General features: G+C 44.8%; 1 protein-coding gene across 2 annotated transcripts in view; it reads left to right on the forward strand.

Moving 5' to 3' along the window:
- Window positions 1-24,877, forward strand: part of LOC106596795 (E3 ubiquitin-protein ligase MYLIP-A) — a 36,224-nt gene that overhangs the window by 8,571 nt on the left and 2,776 nt on the right. Inside the window, exons 3-6 of one of the 2 annotated variants that reach the window (XM_082959417.1) lie at window positions 13,366-13,551; window positions 14,488-14,685; window positions 20,549-20,713; window positions 20,814-21,445. In XM_082959417.1, the coding sequence (XP_082815543.1) occupies window positions 13,366-13,551; window positions 14,488-14,685; window positions 20,549-20,713; window positions 20,814-21,273 (1,009 nt within the window). In that variant the 3' untranslated portion in view covers window positions 21,274-21,445. Of the gene's footprint in view, window positions 1-13,365; window positions 13,552-14,487; window positions 14,686-20,548; window positions 20,714-20,813; window positions 21,446-21,492; window positions 21,890-24,877 lie in introns of those variants that run through there. The other variant, XM_045696876.2, reaches the window with a different exon arrangement.

Below are 24,877 nucleotides of genomic sequence, written 5' to 3' on the forward strand. Positions count from 1 at the left end.
AGAGGGTTACTTTAACACACTGAGCTGTTGCTACAGGAGGATCCTGCAGTCAGTCAGAGGGTTACTTTAACACACTGAGCTGTTGCTACAGGAGGATCCTGCAGTCAGTCAGAGGGTTACTTTAACACACTGGGCTGTTGCTACAGGAGGATGCTGCAGTCAGTCAGAGGGTTACTTTAATACACTGGGCTGTTGCTACAGGAGGATCCTGCAGTCAGTCAGAGGGTTACTTTAACACACTGGGCTGTTGCTACAGGAGGATCCTGCAGTCAGTCAGAGGGTTACTTTAATACACTGGGCTGTTGCTACAGGAGGATCCTGCAGTCAGTCAGAGGGTTACTTTAACACACTGAGCTGTTGCTACAGGAGGATCCTGCAGTCAGTCAGAGGGTTACTTTAACACACTGAGCTGTTGCTACAGGAGGATCCTGCAGTCAGTCAGAGGGTTACTTTAACACACTGGGCTGTTGCTACAGGAGGATGCTGCAGTCAGTCAGAGGGTTACTTTAATACACTGGGCTGTTGCTACAGGAGGATCCTGCAGTCAGTCAGAGGGTTACTTTAACACACTGGGCTGTTGCTACAGGAGGATCCTGCAGTCAGTCAGAGGGTTACTTTAATACACTGGGCTGTTGCTACAGGAGGATGCTGCAGTCAGTCAGAGGGTTACTTTAACACACTGGGCTGTTGCTACAGGAGGATCCTGCAGTCAGTCAGAGGGTTACTTTAACACACTGAGCTGTTGCTACAGGAGGATGCTGCAGTCAGTCAGAGGGTTACTTTAACACACTGGGCTGTTGCTACAGGAGGATACTTGGACAGAATGACAGTGTTGAATTAAGTCTTAAATTCCACACTGACAGCCCATATGTAGGCTAACTATACTGAACAAATATCAACGCAGCATGAAATAAAAGATCCTATAAATTTTCCATACCGACAAAAAAACGTATTTCTTTCAAATTTTGTGCAGAAATTTGTATATATCCCTCTCAGTGAGCATTTCTCCTTTGCCAAGATAATCCATCCACCTGACAGGTGTGGCATATCAAGAAGCTGATTAAATGGCATGATCATTACATAAGTGCACCATGTGCTGGGGACAATAAAAGACCACTCTAAAATGTGCAGTTCTGTTACACAACACAATGCCATGTCTCAAGTTGAGGGAGTGTGCAATTGGCATGCTGACTGCAGGAATGTCCACCAGAGCTGTTGCCAGAGAATTGAATGTTAATTTCTCTACCACAAGCCTTCTGCAGTGTTGTTTTAGAGAATTTATCAGTACAATCAACTGGCCTCACAACCGCAGACCATGTGTAACACGCCAGTCCAGGACCACATCTGGCTTCTTCACCTGCGGGATTGTCTGAGACCAGCCACCCGGACAGCTGATGAAACTGAAGAGTATTTCTGTCTTCAATAAAGCCTTTTTGTGGGGGTAAACTTATTCTGATTGGCTGGGCCAGGCTCCCCAGAGGGTGGGCCTATGCCTTCACAGTCCCATCCATGGCTGCTCCCCTGCCCAGTCATGTGAAATCCATAGATTAGGACCTAATGAATTCATTTCAATTGACTGATTGCCTTATATGAACTGTAACAAGTTAAAATTGTTGAAACTGTTGTGTTTTTAATTTTGTTCAGTATAGTTTGGTCTTGAGAAGAGACTGTCACAGTATATACAGTAGGCTAGCCCTGTAGTAATAACACAGCTGACACGAGGCCTGTAGTAATAACACAGCTGACACGAGGCCTGTAGTAATAACACAGCTGACACGAGGCCTGTAGTAATAACACAGCGGACACGAGGCCTGTAGTAATAACACAGCGGACACGAGGCCTGTCGTAATAACACAGCTGACACGAGGCCTGTAGTAATAACACAGCGGACACGAGGCCTGTAGTAATAACACAGCTGATACGAGCCCTGTAGTAATAACACAGCTGACACGAGCCCTGTAGTAATAACACAGCGGACACGAGGCCTGTAGTAATAACACAGCTGACACGAGCCCTGTAGTAATAACACAGCTGACACGAGGCCTGTAGTAATAACACAGCTGACACGAGGCCTGTAGTAATAACACAGCGGACACGAGGCCTGTAGTAATAACACAGCGGACACGAGGCCTGTAGTAATAACACAGCGGACACGAGGCCTGTAGTAATAACACAGCGGACACGAGGCCTGTAGTAATAACACAGCGGACACGAGGCCTGTAGTAATAACACAGCGGACACGAGACCTGTAGTAATACACAGCGGACACGAGGCCTGTAGTAATAACACAGCTGACACGAGGCCTGTAGTAATAACACAGCTGACACGAGGCCTGTAGTAATAACACAGCTGACACGAGGCCTGTAGTAATAACACAGCTGACACGAGGCCTGTAGTAATAACACAGCTGTCACGAGGCCTGTAGTAATAACACAGCTGACACGAGGCCTGTAGTAATAACACAGCTGACACGAGGCCTGTAGTAATAACACAGCGGACACGAGGCCTGTACTAATAACACGGCATATCTGAAATGCTCAACTTCAGAAAAGACACACTGCATAACTGACAGGTGTGGGAAAGTATGTCTGAACCCTTAACATAAGCAGTAAGGACAACTTCTCTGGCTAAACAAAGGATTGAGAAAGTCAATTTAAAGGAAAATGACAAATGCTCTTAATCCTATGTCATGGTGTAGCCTAAATCCTGTGATCTACGTGGACATTCATAGCATTTCTTAGTGTACAGTAGGACTACGTAGATTAAATTATTCATTCTCAAAACCTAACACGGGAAAATACGCCTAATGTGAGCATGCAGGCTAATATGCAGGCTAATATGCAAGCTAATATACAGTCATGTAGGTGGCAAGATTAGAAAGTGTACATTTTTATAACAAAAAATACATGTTTTTGTCACATTCACCAGATGGATGCAGTGAAATGTGTTGAGGGTTCAGTGCCTTGCTCAAGCGTTCGTCAACCGATTTTCTTCTTATTTTACCTTGTCTGCTGGATGGTCTAACACGCTATTGGTGTGTTCTCAGCCTTTGCTTGAGTTGGGTTGACACAAGGAAACTCTGCAAACGATGGAACATGAACCATGTATCGCAGATAACAACAAAGTATAGGCTGTCGCACAATAAGTTCAGAATAAACATTTTATGAATATTGTGGTAAACATAGTGCTACTAAATCACTCAGCCTTCAGATGATTCCAAAAGTAAAAGAACACACCTTGGGAATCATGACTCGTAACAACGTTTGATTTGTTGAATCAATTCAACAGGAGGCTTATGTAAGTCGTCTCTAAGCACTGCTCTGCTGGCCCAGAAAGAGTTGGGCAAAAAAGAGAGGGAGAGGCCCTCGGTCTGTCAGCAGTCCACATGCAGCTCCACACTCACTGACAATGAGAGCCATGCATCCTGCAGGCTTAGCATGCACAGTCCCACACATCCAGCCACCCGCTACCTCCTGGCTGGCTGAGAGTGAGAACACACATCCAGCCACCCCCTACCTCCTGGCTGGCTGAGAGTGAGAACACACATCCAGCCACCCCCTACCTCCTGGCTGGCTGAGAGTGAGAACACACATCCAGCCACCCCCTACCTCCTGGCTGGCTGAGAGTGAGAACACACATCCAGCCACCCCCTACCTCCTGGCTGGCTGAGAGTGAGAACACACATCCAGCCACCCCCTACCTCCTGGCTGGCTGAGAGTGAGAACACACATCCAGCCACACCCTACCTCCTGGCTGGCTGAGAGTGAGAACACACATCCAGCCACACCCTACCTCCTGGCTGGCTGAGAGTGAGAACACACATCCAGCCACCCCCTACCTCCTGGCTGGCTGAGAGTGAGAACACACATCCAGCCACCCCCTACCTCCTGGCTGGCTGAGAGTGAGAACACACATCCAGCCACCCCCTACCTCCTGGCTGGCTGAGAGTGAGAACACACATCCAGCCACACCCTACCTCCTGGCTGGCTGAGAGTGAGAACACACATCCAGCCACCCCCTACCTCCTGGCTGGCTGAGAGTGAGAACACACATCCAGCCACCCCCTACCTCCTGGCTGGCTGAGAGTGAGAACACACATCCAGCCACCCCCTACCTCCTGGCTGGCTGAGAGTGAGAACACACATCCAGCCACCCCCTACCTCCTGGCTGGCTGAGAGTGAGAACACACATCCAGCCACCCCCTACCTCCTGGCTGGCTGAGAGTGAGAACACACATCCAGCCACCCCCTACCTCCTGGCTGGCTGAGAGTGAGAACACACATCCAGCCACCCCCTACCTCCTGGCTGGCTGAGAGTGAGAACACACATCCAGCCACCCCCTACCTCCTGGCTGGCTGAGAGTGAGAACACACATCCAGCCACCCCCTACCTCCTGGCTGGCTGAGAGTGAGAACACACATCCAGCCACCCCCTACCTCCTGGCTGGCTGAGAGTGAGAACACACATCCAGCCACCCCCTACCTCCTGGCTGGCTGAGAGTGAGAACACACATCCAGCCACCCCCTACCTCCTGGCTGGCTGAGAGTGAGAACACACATCCAGCCACCCCCTACCTCCTGGCTGGCTGAGAGTGAGAACACACATCCAGCCACCCCCTACCTCCTGGCTGGCTGAGAGTGAGAACACACGGCACTAGCCATTGTTAATCCAAGCAGGCATCCATCCTGTTGGCTACAGCTGAGAGCCCCACTAGCTAAACACACACACACTGCTTTATCACATTGTGCTGCATACAAGCTGTTTAAATAGGATGTTCTGCTGATATAAACTTGCAGGGCAGAGTTCACATACCAACCGTTCCAGAGAGCATTCAGCACTTCATCTGTACTACAGCTGAGAGGAACCATGGGAGAATGTGTTGTTGAGAGTTGGTAGTTTCCATTTAAAATTCATAATGAGTAAAACCATTTGTCAAAACAGCTGCTACAGTGTGTTGTCTGTGACAGTCAGTCCTGTACCTACAGTGTCTTGTCTGTGACAGTCAGTCCTGTACCTACAGTGTCTCTGACAGTCAGTCCTCTACCTACAGTGTCTCTGACAGTCAGTCCTCTACCTACAGTGTCTCTGACAGTCAGTCCTGTACCTACAGTGTCTCTGACAGTCAGTCCTCTACCTACAGTGTCTCTGACAGTCAGTCCTGTACCTACAGTGTCTTGTCTGTGACTGTCAGTCCTGTACCTACAGTGTCTCTGACAGTCACTCCTCTACCTACAGTGTCTCTGACAGTCAGTCCTCTACCTACAGTGTCTCTGACAGTCAGTCCTCTACCTACAGTGTCTCTGACAGTCAGTCCTCTACCTACAGTGTCTCTGACAGTCAGTCCTGTACCTACAGTGTCTCTGACAGTCAGTCCTCTACCTACAGTGTCTCTGACAGTCAGTCCTGTACCTACAGTGTCTTGTCTGTGACTGTCAGTCCTCTACCTACAGTGTCTCTGACAGTCACTCCTCTACCTACAGTGTCTCTGACAGTCAGTCCTCTACCTACAGTGTCTCTGACAGTCAGTCCTGTACCTACAGTGTCTCTGACAGTCAGTCCTCTACCTACAGTGTCTCTGACAGTCAGTCCTCTACCTACAGTGTCTCTGACAGTCAGTCCTCTACCTACAGTGTCTCTGACAGTCAGTCCTCTACCTACAGTGTCTTGTCTGTGACTGTCAGTTCTGTACCTACAGTGTCTCTGACAGTCAGTCCTCTACCTACAGTGTCTCTGACAGTCAGTCCTCTACCTACAGTGTCTCTGACAGTCAGTCCTCTACCTACAGTGTCTCTGACAGTCAGTCCTGTACCTACAGTGTCTCTGACAGTCAGTCCTGTACCTACAGTGTCTCTGACAGTCAGTCATGTACCTACAGTGTCTCTGACAGTCAGTCATGTACCTACAGTGTCCCTGACAGTCAGTCATGTACCTACAGTGTCTCTGACAGTCAGTCATGTACCTACAGTGTCTCTGACAGTCAGTCCTCTACCTACAGTGTCTCTGACAGTCAGTCCTGTACCTACAGTGTCTTGTCTGTGACTGTCAGTCCTGTACCTACAGTGTCTCTGACAGTCACTCCTCTACCTACAGTGTCTCTGACAGTCAGTCCTCTACCTACAGTGTCTCTGACAGTCAGTCCTCTACCTACAGTGTCTCTGACAGTCAGTCCTGTACCTACAGTGTCTCTGACAGTCAGTCCTCTACCTACAGTGTCTCTGACAGTCAGTCCTGTACCTACAGTGTCTTGTCTGTGACTGTCAGTCCTCTACCTACAGTGTCTCTGACAGTCACTCCTCTACCTACAGTGTCTCTGACAGTCAGTCCTCTACCTACAGTGTCTCTGACAGTCAGTCCTCTACCTACAGTGTCTCTGACAGTCAGTCCTGTACCTACAGTGTCTCTGACAGTCAGTCCTCTACCTACAGTGTCTCTGACAGTCAGTCCTCTACCTACAGTGTCTCTGACAGTCAGTCCTCTACCTACAGTGTCTCTGACAGTCAGTCCTCTACCTACAGTGTCTTGTCTGTGACTGTCAGTCCTGTACCTACAGTGTCTCTGACAGTCACTCCTCTACCTACAGTGTCTCTGACAGTCAGTCCTCTACCTACAGTGTCTCTGACAGTCAGTCCTCTACCTACAGTGTCTCTGACAGTCAGTCCTCTACCTACAGTGTCTCTGACAGTCAGTCCTCTACCTACATTGTCTCTGACAGTCAGTCCTGTACCTACAGTGTCTCTGACAGTCAGTTCTGTACCTACAGTGTCTCTGACAGTCAGTCCTCTACCTACAGTGTCTCTGACAGTCAGTCCTCTACCTACAGTGTCTCTGACAGTCAGTCCTGTACCTACAGTGTCTCTGACAGTCAGTCATGTACCTACAGTGTCTCTGACAGTCAGTCCTCTACCTACAGTGTCTCTGACAGTCAGTCCTCAACCTACAGTGTCTCTGACAGTCAGCCCTCTACCTACAGTGTCTCTGACAGTCAGTCCTCTACCTACAGTGTCTCTGACAGTCAATCCTCTACCTACAGTGTCTGTGACGGGAGCCAGTTAGGACTTGATAGGCTGTAGAACTAGAGCCATGAAACATACATGAATATACCCACTGTAGGCTACATCTGTAGAACTAGAGCCATGAAACATACATGAATATACCTACTGTAGGCTACGTAATGTAGAACTAGAGCCATGAAACATACATGAATATACCTACTGTAGGCTACATCTGTAGAACTAGAGCCATGAAACATACATGAATATACCTACTGTAGGCTACATAATGTAGAACTAGAGCCATGAAACATACATGAATATACCTACTGTAGGCTACATCTGTAGAACTAGAGCCATGAAACATACATGAATATACCTACTGTAGGCTACATAATGTAGAACTAGAGCCATGAAACATACATGAATATACCTACTGTAGGCTACATCTGTAGAACTAGAGCCATGAAACATACATGAATATACCTACTGTAGGCTACGTAATGTAGAACTAGAGCCATGAAACATACATGAATATACCTACTGTAGGCTACGTAATGTAGAACTAGAGCCATGAAACATACATGAATATACCCACTGTAGGCTACGTAATGTAGAACTAGAGCCATGAAACATACATGAATATACCTACTGTAGGCTACGTAATGTAGAACTAGAGCCATGAAACATACATGAATATACCCACTGTAGGCTACGTAATGTAGAACTAGAGCCATGAAACATACATGAATATACCTACTGTAGGCTACGTAATGTAGAACTAGAGCCATGAAACATACATGAATATACCCACTGTAGGTAGGTGGCCTATACCTGTTGTTGATGTCCCCAGTACGTAGCCTGTGACGCTACGTACTGTAGATTCATATACCCACTGTAGGCTACGTACTGTAGATTCATGTACCCACTGTAGGCTACGTACTGTAGATTCATATACCCACTGTAGGCTACGTACTGTAGATTCATGTACCCACTGTAGGCTACGTACTGTAGATTCATGTACCCACTGTAGGCTACGTACTGTAGATTCATGTACCCACTGTAGGCTACGTACTGTAGATTCATGTACCCACTGCAGGCTACGTACTGTAGATTCATGTACCCACTGTAGACTACATACTGTAGATTCATGTACCCACTGTAGGCTACGTACTGTAGATTCATGTACCCACTGTAGTCTACGTACTGTAGATTCATGTACCCACTTTAGGCTACGTATTGTAGATTCATGTACCCACTGTAGGCTACGTACTTTAGATTCATGTACCCACTGTAGGCTACGTACTGTAGATTCATGTACCCACTGTAGGCTACGTACTGTAGATTCATGTACCCACTGTAGGCTACGTACTGTAGATTCATATACCCACTCTAGGCTATGTACTGTAGATTCATGTACCCACTGTAGGCTACGTACTGTAGATTCATGTACCCACTGTAGACTACATACTGTAGATTCATGTACCCACTGTAGGCTACATACTGTAGATTCATATACCCTCTGTAGGCTATGTACTGTAGATTCATGTACCCGCTGTAGGCTACATACTGTAGATTCATGTACCCACTGCAGGCTATGTACTGTAGATTCATGTACCTACTGTAGGCTACGTACTGTAGATTCATGTACCCACTGTAGACTACATACTGTAGATTCATGTACCCACTGTAGGCTACATTCTGTAGATTCATATACCCACTGTAGGCTACGTACTGTAGATTCATGTACCCACTGTAGGCTACGTACTGTAGATTCATTGCAGCAGATATGTGGATATCTAGCCTAATCTCAGCACCCAGAACCAAATCAGCTACTGGATGTTAATGTTATGGCTGTAACGAGAGACCAGTGGATATGTGATGTTATACCAGAGACCAGTGGATATGTGATGTTATACCAGAGACCAGTGGATATGTGATGTTATACCAGTGGATATGTGATGTTATACCGGAGACCAGTGGATATGTGATGTTATACCGGAGACCAGTGGATATGTGATGTTATACCAGAGACCAGTGGATATGTGATGTTATACCAGAGACCAGTGGATATGTGATGTTATACCAGAGACCAGTGGATATGTGATGTTATACCGGAGACCAGTGGATATGTGATGTTATACCAGAGACCAGTGGATATGTGATGTTATACCAGAGACCAGTGGATATGTGATGTTATACCAGTGGATATGTGATGTTATACCAGAGACCAGTGGATATGTGATGTTATACTAGAGACCAGTGGATATGTGATGTTATACCAGAGACCAGTGGATATGTGATGTTATACCAGTGGATATGTGATGTTATACCGGAGACCAGTGGATATGTGATGTTATACCGGAGACCAGTGGATATGTGATGTTATACCAGAGACCAGTGGATATGTGATGTTATACCAGAGACCAGTGGATATGTGATGTTATACCGGAGACCAGTGGATATGTGATGTTATACCAGAGACCAGTGGATATGTGATGTTATACCAGAGACCAGTGGATATGTGATGTTATACCAGTGGATATGTGATGTTATACCAGAGACCAGTGGATATGTGATGTTATACCAGAGACCAGTGGATATGTGATGTTATACCAGTGGATATGTGATGTTATACCGGAGACCAGTGGATATGTGATGTTATACCAGAGACCAGTGGATATGTGATGTTATACCAGAGACCAGTGGATATGTGATGTTATACCAGTGGATATGTGATGTTATACCAGAGACCAGTGGATATGTGATGTTATACCAGTGGATATGTGATGTTATACCAGAGACCAGTGGATAGGTGATGTTATACCAGTGGATATGTGATGTTATACCAGAGACCAGTGGATATGTGATGTTATACCAGAGACCAGTGGATATGTGATGTTATACCGGAGACCAGTGGATATGTGATGTTATACCAGTGGATATGTGATGTTATACCAGAGACCAGTGGATATGTGATGTTATACCAGAGACCAGTGGATATGTGATGTTATATCAGTGGATATGTGATGTTATACCAGTGGATATGTGATGTTATACCAGAGACCAGTGGATAGGTGATGTTATACCAGAGACCAGTGGATATGTGATGTTATACCAGTGGATAGGTGATGTTATACCAGAGACCAGTGGATAGGTGATGTTATACCAGTGGATAGGTGATGTTATACCAGAGACCAGTGGATATGTGATGTTATACCAGAGACCAGTGGATATGTGATGTTATACCAGTGGATATGTGATGTTATACCAGAGACCAGTGGATATGTGATGTTATACCAGTGGATATGTGATGTTATACCAGAGACCAGTGGATAGGTGATGTTATACCAGTGGATATGTGATGTTATACCAGAGACCAGTGGATATGTGGTGTTATACCAGTGGATATGTGATGTTATACCAGTGGATATGTGATGTTATACCAGAGACCAGTGGATAGGTGATGTTATACCAGAGACCAGTGGATATGTGATGTTATACCAGTGGATATGTGATGTTATACCAGAGACCAGTGGATATGTGATGTTATACCAGTGGATATGTGATGTTATACCAGTGGATATGTGATGTTATACCAGAGACCAGTGGATATGTGATGTTATACCAGTGGATATGTGATGTTATACCGGAGACCAGTGGATATGTGATGTTATACCAGAGACCAGTGGATATGTGATGTTATACCAGAGACCAGTGGATATGTGATGTTATACCAGTGGATATGTGATGTTATACCAGAGACCAGTGGATATGTGATGTTATACCAGTGGATATGTGATGTTATACCAGAGACCAGTGGATAGGTGATGTTATACCAGTGGATATGTGATGTTATACCAGAGACCAGTGGATATGTGATGTTATACCAGAGACCAGTGGATATGTGATGTTATACCGGAGACCAGTGGATATGTGATGTTATACCAGTGGATATGTGATGTTATACCAGAGACCAGTGGATATGTGATGTTATACCAGAGACCAGTGGATATGTGATGTTATACCAGTGGATATGTGATGTTATACCAGAGACCAGTGGATAGGTGATGTTATACCAGAGACCAGTGGATATGTGATGTTATACCAGTGGATAGGTGATGTTATACCAGAGACCAGTGGATAGGTGATGTTATACCAGTGGATAGGTGATGTTATACCAGAGACCAGTGGATATGTGATGTTATACCAGAGACCAGTGGATATGTGATGTTATACCAGTGGATATGTGATGTTATACCAGAGACCAGTGGATATGTGATGTTATACCAGTGGATATGTGATGTTATACCAGAGACCAGTGGATAGGTGATGTTATACCAGTGGATATGTGATGTTATACCAGAGACCAGTGGATATGTGGTGTTATACCAGTGGATATGTGATGTTATACCAGTGGATATGTGATGTTATACCAGAGACCAGTGGATAGGTGATGTTATACCAGAGACCAGTGGATATGTGATGTTATACCAGTGGATATGTGATGTTATACCAGAGACCAGTGGATATGTGATGTTATACCAGTGGATATGTGATGTTATACCAGTGGATATGTGATGTTATACCAGAGACCAGTGGATATGTGATGTTATACCAGAGACCAGTGGATATGTGATGTTATACCAGTGGATATGTGATGTTATACCAGAGACCAGTGGATATGTGATGTTATACCAGTGGATATGTGATGTTATACCAGTGGATATGTGATGTTATACCAGAGACCAGTGGATATGTGATGTTATACCAGAGACCAGTGGATATGTGATGTTATACCAGTGGATATGTGATGTTATACCAGAGACCAGTGGATAGGTGATGTTATACCAGAGACCAGTGGATATGTGATGTTATACCAGTGGATATGTGATGTTATACCAGAGACCAGTGGATATGTGATGTTATACCAGTGGATATGTGATGTTATACCAGAGACCAGTGGATATGTGATGTTATATCAGAGACCAGTGGATATGTGATGTTATACCAGAGACCAGTGGATATGTGATGTTATACCAGAGACCAGTGGATATGTGATGTTATACCAGAGACCAGTGGATATGTGATGTTATACCAGAGACCAGTGGATATGTGATGTTATACCAGTGGATATGTGATGTTATACCAGAGACCAGTGGATATGTGATGTTATACCAGAGACCAGTGGATAGGTGATGTTATACCAGAGACCAGTGGATATGTGATGTTATACCAGAGACCAGTGGATATGTGATGTTATACCAGTGCATATGTGATGTTATACCAGAGACCAGTGGATAGGTTATGTTATACCAGAGGATATGTGATGTTAATGTTATACAAGAGACTAATGGTCAGTGGATATCTGAAACTGATCCCAAAATGTACCATGTCCTACCAACTCAACTTTGACCACACAAATACTGTAGGAATGCCTTAACCCATCAACAACCTTAGTACCCCACACTGTTCCCCTGAGCGGCCCGCGCTGTTCCCCCGGAGCGGCCCGCGCTGTTCCCCCGGAGCGGCCCGCGCTGTTCCCCCGGAGCGGCCCGCGCTGTTCTTCATCTCAAAAACTTTAACAACACATAAGCATGCTTTGACATTTTCAGATGCACGGTTCAGGACTTTCATTATGACTTTGCTTTTACACCGCCGACACTGCTCCGTTACACCGCCGACACTGCGCCATTACACCGTAGTAGTATACATTGGAGTGAAGCACAGACTGACACAACAACAGTGTTGTAGTCTGAGTTTGTTTAGTTTGTAGTTTTGGAATGGTTTCCTGTTTATCACCTGGTAGCATGGGACTGTCTGGGGTTGTGACCTGTCTGTACCAGCAATTCTGCCGCCCACATTCCTCGCTGGAGAGATAAGATGGATAGCTGACCCTGTGGACAGAAAGGTCAAGCGCTCATAGCAGGCATGAGAGAAATGTCATTTTATAAAGAAGCCTATCTTCATTCCTATATTCAGTGCAACTTCCTGTTTTGAGGAGGCACAGAGGGCTAGTTTACCATCATCAGTTTAGCTGTATTCTTGTTCTTCCTCTTTTAGGGCTATGTTGAAGATAACAACAAGAGGATTCTAATATCCCATAACTCTTTGCATAAATGAGGAAGAATTCTAGACAAAGGGACCAGTGATAGTAGTTATTACATTGTTCTAACCTGGGTATCTTCAACCTAGATTTAGGGCCTACAAAGAGGATTATCTTCGTTCCTATTTTCAGTGCAATGTCCTCTTTTGACGAGGCAAAAATGTCTAATTAGTTTCCCCATTATCACTGTAGTTTTGTGAAGTTGTATTCTCGTTCTTCCTCATGTCCATCATATAAGCCTTTACACATCCCTCTCCCTCTCTCCTCCAGACATATGTTCTTCCTGCACATAAAGGAGGAGCTGGACAGTGGCAGCCTGCAGATGGAAGCTGAGCAGGCCACGGAGCTGTGTGCCCTCCTAGCCCAGGCTGAGTACGGAGACTACAACCAGAACACAGCCAAGTACTGCTCCAGCCAGATCTTCAGACAGGAGCCTGACCTGGCAACCATCAACAGGTTAGCACAGCAATGACTAACTTGACTCCACCTGCATTCCATTTCCTACTAAGTACTTCTCTGTGCTGACTTGTAGAACTGCTGTAGATACAAGATGATAAAAGTATTACCTTTTTGATTTGTGAAGGCCATCTGAACAGCTGACTAAACTATGGTTTGGTCTTCTGTTATTGCCTTGATGTGGGAGGAGCCTAAGTACTCCCAAATCAGCATATAAATGGGATTCACAACATCTGTCCATAAAACACCAGGCTGCTGACTCAGCTAGCCCTGCAGCTACGTACATTCACTACTGGGCACTAAAGTACAGTTCTCATTCCTCATGTGTTTAGTTTAGTTTTAGTACATTTTATTTTGTAGATAAAAAAAATAATTATATAATAAAAAAAACAACCAGTGTGTAACGCCCTGGCCATAGAGAAGGTTTTTTTGTTCTTTATTTTGGTTAGGCCAGGGTGTTACATTGGGTGGGCGTTCTATGTTCCTTTTTCTATGTTTTGGTATTTCTTTGTTTTGGGCCATGTGTGTGGCTCCCAATCAGGCACAGCTGAAGCTCGTTGCTGCTGATTGGGAGTCACACATAAGGAGCATGTTTTTCCTTTGGGTTTTGTGGGTAATTGTGTCTGTTTTGAGTATTTTCCTAACAGGACTGTTTGCTGTCGTTTTGTTCATTTTGTAGTGTTCTCTTGTTTATTTGAATTAAAATTCTAATGATGAACACATCCTCTGCTGCACCTTGGTTCCCTCTTCCAGACAGCCGTTACACAGTGGAGGGACAAAAAAATGAAAACCCAGCAGGGATTATTAGGTGGCAGCATTTTAAATAGAATGGAGAAAACATTTTAATTCTATGGGTGGGCCCCCCAGGTGATTGAACAGTATTACAAAAGCAGAAAATGTAACTCTTCTGTCCCGTCCTGCCGTGTCCGTCTGCAGCATCCAGGAGAAGCACCGTGAGCTAGAGGGTCTGAGCCAGGCGTCAGCAGAGTACCAGGCCCTACAACTGGTGTCCTCCCTGGAGAACTACGGGGTGGAGTGGCACTGGGCCAGGGACTCAGAGGGACAGAGGCTGGCTATAGGGGTCGGCCCTGAAGGGGTATCCATCTGTCAGGAGGACTTCAGCCCCATCAACAGGTATATTCACTAAACTGACCTGACTTCCCCCCCATCAACAGGTATATTCACTAAACTAACCTGACTTCCCCCCCACCAACAGGTATATTCACTAAACTAACCTGACTTCCCCCCCACCAACAGGTATATTCACTAAACTAACCTGACTTCACCCCCACCAACAGGTATATTCACTAAACTAACCTGACTTCAGCCCCACCAACAGGTATATTCACTAAACTAACCTGACTTCCCCCCCACCAACAGGTATATTCACTAAACTAACCTGACTTCCCCCCCACCAACAGGTATATTCACTAAACTAACCTGACTTCAGCCCCACCAACAGGTATATTCACTAAACTAACCTGACTTCAGCCCCATCAACAGGTATATTCACTAAACTAACCTGACTTCAGCCCCACCAACAGGTAGATTCACGAAACTAACCTGACTTCAGCCCCATCAACAGGTAGATTCACTAAACTAACCTGACTTCAGCCCCACCAACAGGTAGATTCACTAAACTAACCTGACTTCCCCCCCACCAACAGGTATATTCACTAAACTAACCTGACTTCCCCCCCACCAACAGGTATATTCACTAAACTAACCTGACTTCACCCCCACCAACAGGTATATTCACTAAACTAACCTGACTTCAGCCCCACCAACAGGTATATTCACTAAACTAACCTGACTTCCCCCCCACCAACAGGTATATTCACTAAACTAACCTGACTTCCCCCCCACCAACAGGTATATTCACTAAACTAACCTGACTTCAGCCCCACCAACAGGTATATTCACTAAACTAACCTGACTTCAGCCCCATCAACAGGTATATTCACTAAACTAACCTGACTTCAGCCCCACCAACAGGTAGATTCACTAAACTAACCTGACTTCCCCCCCACCAACAGGTATATTCACTAAACTAACCTGACTTCAGCCCCACCAACAGGTATATTCACTAAACTAACCTGACTTCACCCCCACCAACAGGTATATTCACTAAACTAACCTGACTTCCCCCCCACCAACAGGTATATTCACTAAACTAACCTGACTTCAGCCCCACCAACAGGTATATTCACTAAACTAACCTGACTTCAGCCCCACCAACAGGTATATTCACTAAACTAACCTGACTTCACCCCCACCAACAGGTATATTCACTAAACTAACCTGACTTCCCCCCCACCAACAGGTATATTCACTAAACTAACCTGACTTCACCCCCACCAACAGGTATATTCACTAAACTAACCTGACTTCACCCCCACCAACAGGTATATTCACTAAACTAACCTGACTTCAGCCCCACCAACAGGTATATTCACTAAACTAACCTGACTTACCCCCCATCAACAGGTATATTCACTAAACTAACCTGACTTCACCCCCACCAACAGGTATATTCACTAAACTAACCTGACTTCAGCCCCACCAACAGGTATATTCACTAAACTAACCTGACTTCCCCCCCCACCAACAGGTATATTCACTAAACTAACCTGACTTCCCCTGCACCAACAGGTATATTCACTAAACTAACCTGACTTCACCCCCACCAACAGGTATATTCACTAAACTAACCTGACTTCCCCCCCACCAACAGGTATATTCACTAAACTAACCTGACTTCCCCCCCACCAACAGGTATATTCACTAAACTAACCTGACATCACCCCCACCAACAGGTATATTCACTAAACTAACCTGACTTCAGCCCCACCAACAGGTATATTCACTAAACTAACCTGACTTCCCCCCCACCAACAGGTATATTCACTAAACTAACCTGACTTCCCCCCCACCAACAGGTATATTCACTAAACTAACCTGACTTCAGCCCCACCAACAGGTATATTCACTAAACTAACCTGACTTCCCCCCCACCAACAGGTAGATTCACTAAACTAATCTGACTTCCCCCCCACCAACAGGTAGATTCACTAAACTAACCTGACTTCAGCCCCACCAACAGGTATATTCACTAAACTAACCTGACTTCACCCCCACCAACAGGTAAATTCACTAAACTAACCTGACTTCCCCCCCACCAACAGGTATATTCACTAAACTAACCTGACTTCAGCCCCACCAACAGGTATATTCACTAAACTAACCTGACTTCAGCCCCACCAACAGGTATATTCACTAAACTAACCTGACTTCACCCCCACCAACAGGTATATTCACTAAACTAACCTGACTTCACCCCCACCAACAGGTATATTCACTAAACTAACCTGACTTCACCCCCACCAACAGGTATATTCACTAAACTAACCTGACTTCCCCCCCACCAACAGGTATATTCACTAAACTAACCTGACATCACCCCCACCAACAGGTATATTCACTAAACTAACCTGACTTCAGCCCCACCAACAGGTATATTCACTAAACTAACCTGACTTCCCCCCCACCAACAGGTATATTCACTAAACTAACCTGACTTCCCCCCCACCAACAGGTATATTCACTAAACTAACCTGACTTCAGCCCCACCAACAGGTATATTCACTAAACTAACCTGACTTCCCCCCCACCAACAGGTAGATTCACTAAACTAACCTGACTTCCCCCCCACCAACAGGTAGATTCACTAAACTAACCTGACTTCAGCTCCACCAACAGGTATATTCACTAAACTAACCTGACTTCACCCCCACCAACAGGTAAATTCACTAAACTAACCTGACTTCCCCCCCACCAACAGGTATATTCACTAAACTAACCTGACTTCAGCCCCACCAACAGGTATATTCACTAAACTAACCTGACTTCAGCCCCATCAACAGGTATATTCACTAAACTAACCTGACTTCAGCCCCACCAACAGGTAGATTCACGAAACTAACCTGACTTCAGCCCCATCAACAGGTAGATTCACTAAACTAACCTGACTTCAGCCCCACCAACAGGTAGATTCACTAAACTAACCTGACTTCCCCCCCACCAACAGGTATATTCACTAAACTAACCTGACTTCCCCCCCACCAACAGGTATATTCACTAAACTAACCTGACTTCACCCCCACCAACAGGTATATTCACTAAACTAACCTGACTTCAGCCCCACCAACAGGTATATTCACTAAACTAACCTGACTTCCCCCCCACCAACAGGTATATTCACTAAACTAACCTGACTTCCCCCCCACCAACAGGTATATTCACTAAACTAACCTGACTTCAGCCCCACCAACAGGTATATTCACTAAACTAACCTGACTTCAGCCCCACCAACAGGTATATTCACTAAACTAACCTGACTTCACCCCCACCAACAGGTATATTCACTAAACTAACCTGACTTCACCCCCACCAACAGGTATATTCACTAAACTAACCTGACTTCCCCCCCACCAACAGGTATATTCACTAAACTAACCTGACTTCAGCCCCACCAACAGGTATATTCACTAAACTAACCTGACTTACCCCCCACCAACAGGTAGATTCACTAAACTAACCTGACTTCCCCCCCACCAACAGGTAGATTCACTAAACTAACCTGACTTCAGCCCCACCAACAGGTATATTCACTAAACTAACCTGACTTCACCCCCACCAACAGGTAAATTCACTAAACTAACCTGACTTCCCCCCCACCAACAGGTATATTCACTAAACTAACCTGACTTCAGCCCCACCAACAGGTATATTCACTAAACTAACCTGACTTCAGCCCCACCAACAGGTATATTCACTAAACTAACCTGACTTCACCCCCACCAACAGGTATATTCACTAAACTAACCTGACTTCACCCCCACCAACAGGTATATTCACTAAACTAACCTGACTTCACCCCCACCAACAGGTATATTCACTAAACTAACCTGACTTCCCTCCCACCAACAGGTATATTCACTAAACTAACCTGACATCACCCCCACCAACAGGTATATTCACTAAACTAACCTGACTTCAGCCCCACCAACAGGTATATTCACTAAACTAACCTGACTTCCCCCCCACCAACAGGTATATTCACTAAACTAACCTGACTTCCCCCCCACCAACAGGTATATTCACTAAACTAACCTGACTTCAGCCCCACCAACAGGTATATTCACTAAACTAACCTGACTTCCCCCCCACCAACAGGTAGATTCACTAAACTAACCTGACTTCCCCCCCACCAACAGGTAGATTCACTAAACTAACCTGACTTCAGCTCCACCAACAGGTATATTCACTAAACTAACCTGACTTCACCCCCACCAACAGGTATATTCACTAAACTAACCTGACTTCACCCCCACCAACAGGTAAATTCACTAAACTAACCTGACTTCCCCCCCACCAACAGGTATATTCACTAAACTAACCTGACTTCAGCCCCACCAACAGGTATATTCACTAAACTAACCTGACTTCAGCCCCACCAACAGGTATATTCACTAAACTAACCTGACTTCACCCCCACCAACAGGTATATTCACTAAACTAACCTGACTTCACCCCCACCAACAGGTATATTCACTAAACTAACCTGACTTCCCCCCCACCAACAGGTATATTCACTAAACTAACCTGACTTCAGCCCCACCAACAGGTATATTCACTAAACTAACCTGACTTACCCCCCACCAACAGGTAGATTCACTAAACTAACCTGACTTCCCCCCCACCAACAGGTAGATTCACTAAACTAACCTGACTTCAGCCCCACCAACAGGTATATTCACTAAACTAACCTGACTTCACCCCCACCAACAGGTAAATTCACTAAACTAACCTGACTTCCCCCCCACCAACAGGTATATTCACTAAACTAACCTGACTTCAGCCCCACCAACAGGTATATTCACTAAACTAACCTGACTTCAGCCCCACCAACAGGTATATTCACTAAACTAACCTGACTTCACCCCCACCAACAGGTATATTCACTAAACTAACCTGACTTCACCCCCACCAACAGGTATATTCACTAAACTAACCTGACTTCCCCCCCACCAACAGGTATATTCACTAAACTAACCTGACTTCAGCCCCACCAACAGGTATATTCACTAAACTAACCTGACTTCCCCCCCACCAACAGGTATATTCACTAAACTAACCTGACTTCACCCCCACCAACAGGTATATTCACTAAACTAACCTGACTTCAGCCCCACCAACAGGTATATTCACTAAACTAACCTGACTTCCCCCCCCACCAACAGGTATATTCACTAAACTAACCTGACTTCCCCTGCACCAACAGGTATATTCACTAAACTAACCTGACTTCCCCCCCACCAACAGGTATATTCACTAAACTAACCTGACTTCAGCCCCACCAACAGGTATATTCACTAAACTAACCTGACTTCAGTCCCACCAACAGGTATATTCACTAAACTAACCTGACTTCCCCCCCACCAACAGGTATATTCACTAAACTAACCTGACTTCAGCCCCACCAACAGGTATATTCACTAAACTAACCTGACTTCAGTCCCACCAACAGGTATATTCACTAAACTAACCTGACTTCCCCCCCACCAACATGTATATTCACTAAACTAACCTGACTTCCCCCCCACCAACAGGTATATTCACTTAACTAACCTGACTGTGCTTTATGCAAAACATGTTATTTGTTGATGCACTGAAAAAAACTAAAAACTAAAGTTGAGGTCGGCTGCCTGTCTTTTTCTACTGTGCAGTTGTTGTATACAGATGTAGCAAAGTTGACAATATAACACTGACCGGTTATACAAACTCAAGGCAGCATACTTCTGTTAGCGTAGACACCGTTAATATGTGATTATGTCGTTCTGTCTACAGGTCTAGACACACAAGGCAATGCTCTCCTGTTGGACATTAGATATTAAGTTATATAGAGCCTACAATGACTCTCTGTCCTCTGTTCTAGGATCATTTATCCCATCATCCAGATGGCCACCCAGTCAGGGAAGAATGTGTGCATGACCATCACTAAGGACAGTGGTGAGGATGTGGTCCTGCTGTTTAAGATGACAAGCACCAGAGCTGCCAGCGGCCTGTACCGGGCCATCACAGAGACCCACGCCTTCTACAGGTCAGCAACCATGTAGCATGGCTTACATACCAACAACATGCCTTCTACAGGTCAGCAACCATGTAGCATGGCTTACATACCAACAACATGCCTTCTACAGGTCAGCAACCACCAACCATGTAGCATGGCTTACACACCAACAACATGCCTTCTACAGGTCAGCAACCACCAACCATGTAGCATGGCTTACACACCAACAACATGCCTTCTACAGGTCAGCAACCACCAACCATGTAGCATGGCTTACACACCAACAACATGCCTTCTTCAGGTCAGCAACCACCAACCATGTAGCATGGCTTACATACCAACAACATGCCTTCTTCAGGTCAGCAACCACCAACCATGTAGCATGGCTTACATACCAACAACATGCCTTCTACAGGTCAGCAACCACCAACCATGTAGCATGGCTTACATACCAACAACATGCCTTCTACAGGTCAGCAACCACCAACCATGTCGCATGGCTTACATACCAACAACATGCCTTCTTCAGGTCAGCAACCACCAACCATGTAGCATGGCTTACGTACCAACAACATGCTCACACAGGGTGACATTTTCCTCTTGTAAACACATCTCTGCTGTGAGCCAATGTACAGTAAGAAATGATAGTATGCAGCACAATATATGTTGTACATTTTCTGACAATTTCCATGAGTTTAGTTTAGTTTTAGTGTACATGTGGAGTCATTCCAGTTTCACAGTGTAATAACATTTTATAATATTGATTTTAGTGTTTTTGGTCAATAACTGTGATCTTACTTGTCCTTCAGGTGTGACACGGTGACGAATGACGTGATGATGCAGTACAGCCGTGACTTCAAGGGTCACCTGGCGTCTCTCTTCCTCAACGAGAACATCGACCTGGGCAAAAAGTATGTCTTCGACATCCGACGCACCTCCAAGGAGGTCTACGACCACTGTCGCAGGGCGCTCTACAACGCCGGCATGGGAGGGGACTGTGTGTCCGGCGAGCGGAGCCCGTCGCGGTCCCCTGGGGTGGGGGAAGGAGGCTGTGAGGAGTGCCAGAGGAGCCGGGTTCTGGAGGAGAAGCTGCAGCAGCTCCAGGATGCTCTGCTGTGTATGCTGTGCTGTGAAGAGGAGATGGACGCTGCCTTCTGCCCCTGTGGACACATGGTGTGCTGCCACAACTGTGCCGTCCAGCTAGAGGTAACCATAACGCCATGGTTTAAAATAAGTATATATACATACTCACTCACTACCGGTCCAAAGTTTTAGAACACTTACTCATTCAAGGGTTTTTCTTTATTTTTACTGTTTTTTACATTTCTACTTAAGAGTGAAACCATCAAAACTATGAAATAACACATATGGAATCATGGAGTAACCAAAAAAGTATTAAACAAATCTAAATATTTTATATTTGAGATTCTTCAAATAGTCACCCTTTGCCTTGATGACAGCTTTGCACACTCTTGGCATTCTCTCAACCAGCTTAACCTGGAATGCTTTTCCAACAGTCTTGAAGCAGTTCCCACACACTCTGAGCACTTGTAGGCTGCTTTTCTTTCACACTGCGGTCTGACTCATCCCAAACTATCTCAATTTGGTTGAGATCGTGTGATTTTGGAGGCCAGATCAACTGATGCAGCACTCCATCACTCTCCTTCTTGGTCAAATAGCCCTTACACAGCCTGGAGGTGTTGGGTCATTGTCCTGTTGAAAAACAAATGATAGTCCCACTAAGCGCAAACCAGATGGGAAGGCGTAACACTGCAGAATGCTGTGGTAGCCATGCTGGTTAAGTGTGCCTTGAATTCTAAATAAATCGCCAACAGTGTCACCAGCAAAGCACCATCACACCACCTCCTCCATGCTTCACGGTGGGAACCACACATGCGGAGATCATCCGTTCACCTACTCTGCGTCTCACAAAGACACGGCGGTTGGAACCAAAAATCTCTTATTTGGACTCCAGACCAAAGGACAGATTTCCACCGGTCTAATGTCCATTGCTTGTGTTTCTTGGCCCAAGCAAGTTTTCTTCTTATTGGTGTGCTTTAGTAATGGTTTCTTTGCAGCAATTCGACCATGAAGGCCTGATTCACACAGTCTCCTCTGAACAGTTGATGTTGATGTGTCTGTTACTTGAACTCTGTAGCATTTATTTGGGCAGCAATTTCTGAGGCTGGTAACTCTAATGAAGTTATCCTCTGCAGCAGAGGTAACTCTGGGTCTTCCTTTCCTGTGGCGGTCCTCATGAGAGCCAGTTTCATCACAACACTTGATGGTTTTTGCAACTGCACTTGAAGAAACGTTCAAAGTTATTTACATTTTCCGTATTGACTGACCTTCATGTCTTAACTTTTGTTGTCTTAAGGGTAGAAAATGACCCACCACTATGTTTAACAGCAGAGAGAACCCCCTAAATTATATTTTTTCAATTTGAAATTGTATGACTTTTCCTAGAGTGACTCCAACATTAGAAAAAGTGAAACATCGCCTTTGTTCATATTTCCATGAAAGCTGTACACCACCAGGGTACAAAGATTGTCTTAGGGTCATTTTTGACCTGGCAGTTATAAAATCATTTACACACCACAAAAACCACGAAGACACGCACGCACACACGCACGCACGCACACACACACACACACACACACACAATGAGAAATTGAGATTATGTGCTACTGATTGAACTCAGACAAAACTAAAACTTTCTTGTGCATGTGCAGCATCTCCCCTCCACGACCCCACACATGACTCAAGTTCACAGTCAAAATAAAAACCATTTCAGACAAAATAAACATTTCTTGAAAGCATTGTTTACTAATGGGGAATGCAGTCAGAGGCTATAAAGGTGCTACACATGACAGTTCCCCCCAGTTCTCTCTTTGCTGAAGCCATGAGTGCACGTTTCAGTGACCAACAGGTCATGGATCAGATTTTTTCAGATGTCCAGGAGGAACAAGAGAACAATGATTTAGAAGAGGAGGTGGTATCTGAAGAAGAAGATGGAGAAGAATACAACCCAGAGCACCATGTATCATGGGCAATTAAAAAATATATATTATTATCATTTTTTTTTTTTTCGTGCCACGATGCCACTGAAAGTCTTTCACACTTTCTCAAGAATGCTACGATTTGATAACCGTGAGTCAAGACCTGCAAGACGTGTGCGAGGAACATGCACTTGTAACCCCACACATTCAAAGTAGGGAGTGCCTCCCCCACACAGCAGCCTTTGTAGTGCTTGTGGCAAGTTAAGGAGATGCCAATTCTGCCCCCAAAGAAGGACTGTAAACAAATACTATGTGCTGCACATGTGAGAAATACACCTGTAAAGTCCATGCACACACACTTGCATACTGTCCTACATGTGCTAATTAGAGTTGATTGATTTATGTTCTTCACGTTTTTGTTTTGTATCTATCTTATTTTATTCTTATTTATTGTTGTTTCTACACCTTGTGGGTGGGGGCAATGGTTAAAAAAATGGGAGAAGACTAGTATTTTCTAGTTGAATTACTCATTGTACAGTCCATAAGTGTATATATAAACAAAAACAGATATTCACAAAGTTTGTGATGAATGACAGGTTGTTTCTTCAAGCAAAACACATTTAGGGTTTAAAATTCAATTAAGCTGCTTTATTTTAGTTTTTTTTTTTACTCTTAGGACAAGGGGAGTATACAGAATGTTAAGACTACACAAGGGTTAAAGTAATGATGGACTGTCGTTTCTCTTTGCTTATTTGAGCTGTTCTTGCCATAATATTGACTTGGTCTTTTACCAAATGGGGCTATCTTCTGTATACCACCCCTACCTTGTCACAACACAACTGAGTGACTGAAACGCATTATGAAGGAAAGAAATTCCACAAATTAACTTTTAAGAAGGCACACCTGTTAATTGAAATGCATTCCAGGTGACTACCTCATGAAGCTGGTTGAGAGAATACCAAGAGTGTGCAAAACTGTAATCAAGGCAAAGGGTGTATTTGAAGAATACACCCTTTTTTATATTTTGATTTGTTTAACACTTTTTTGGTTACTACGTGATTCCATATGTGTTATTTCATAGTTTTGATGGAGTCACTATTATTCTACAATGTAGAAAATAGTAAAAAATAAAGAAAAACCCTTGAATGAGTAGGTGTTCTAAAACTTTTGACCGGTTGTGTGTGTACAGTATATA

Source organism: Salmo salar, chromosome 02, assembly GCF_965601325.2.
Source record: "Salmo salar chromosome 02, fSalSal1, whole genome shotgun sequence".
NCBI lineage: Eukaryota > Metazoa > Chordata > Actinopteri > Salmoniformes > Salmonidae > Salmo > Salmo salar.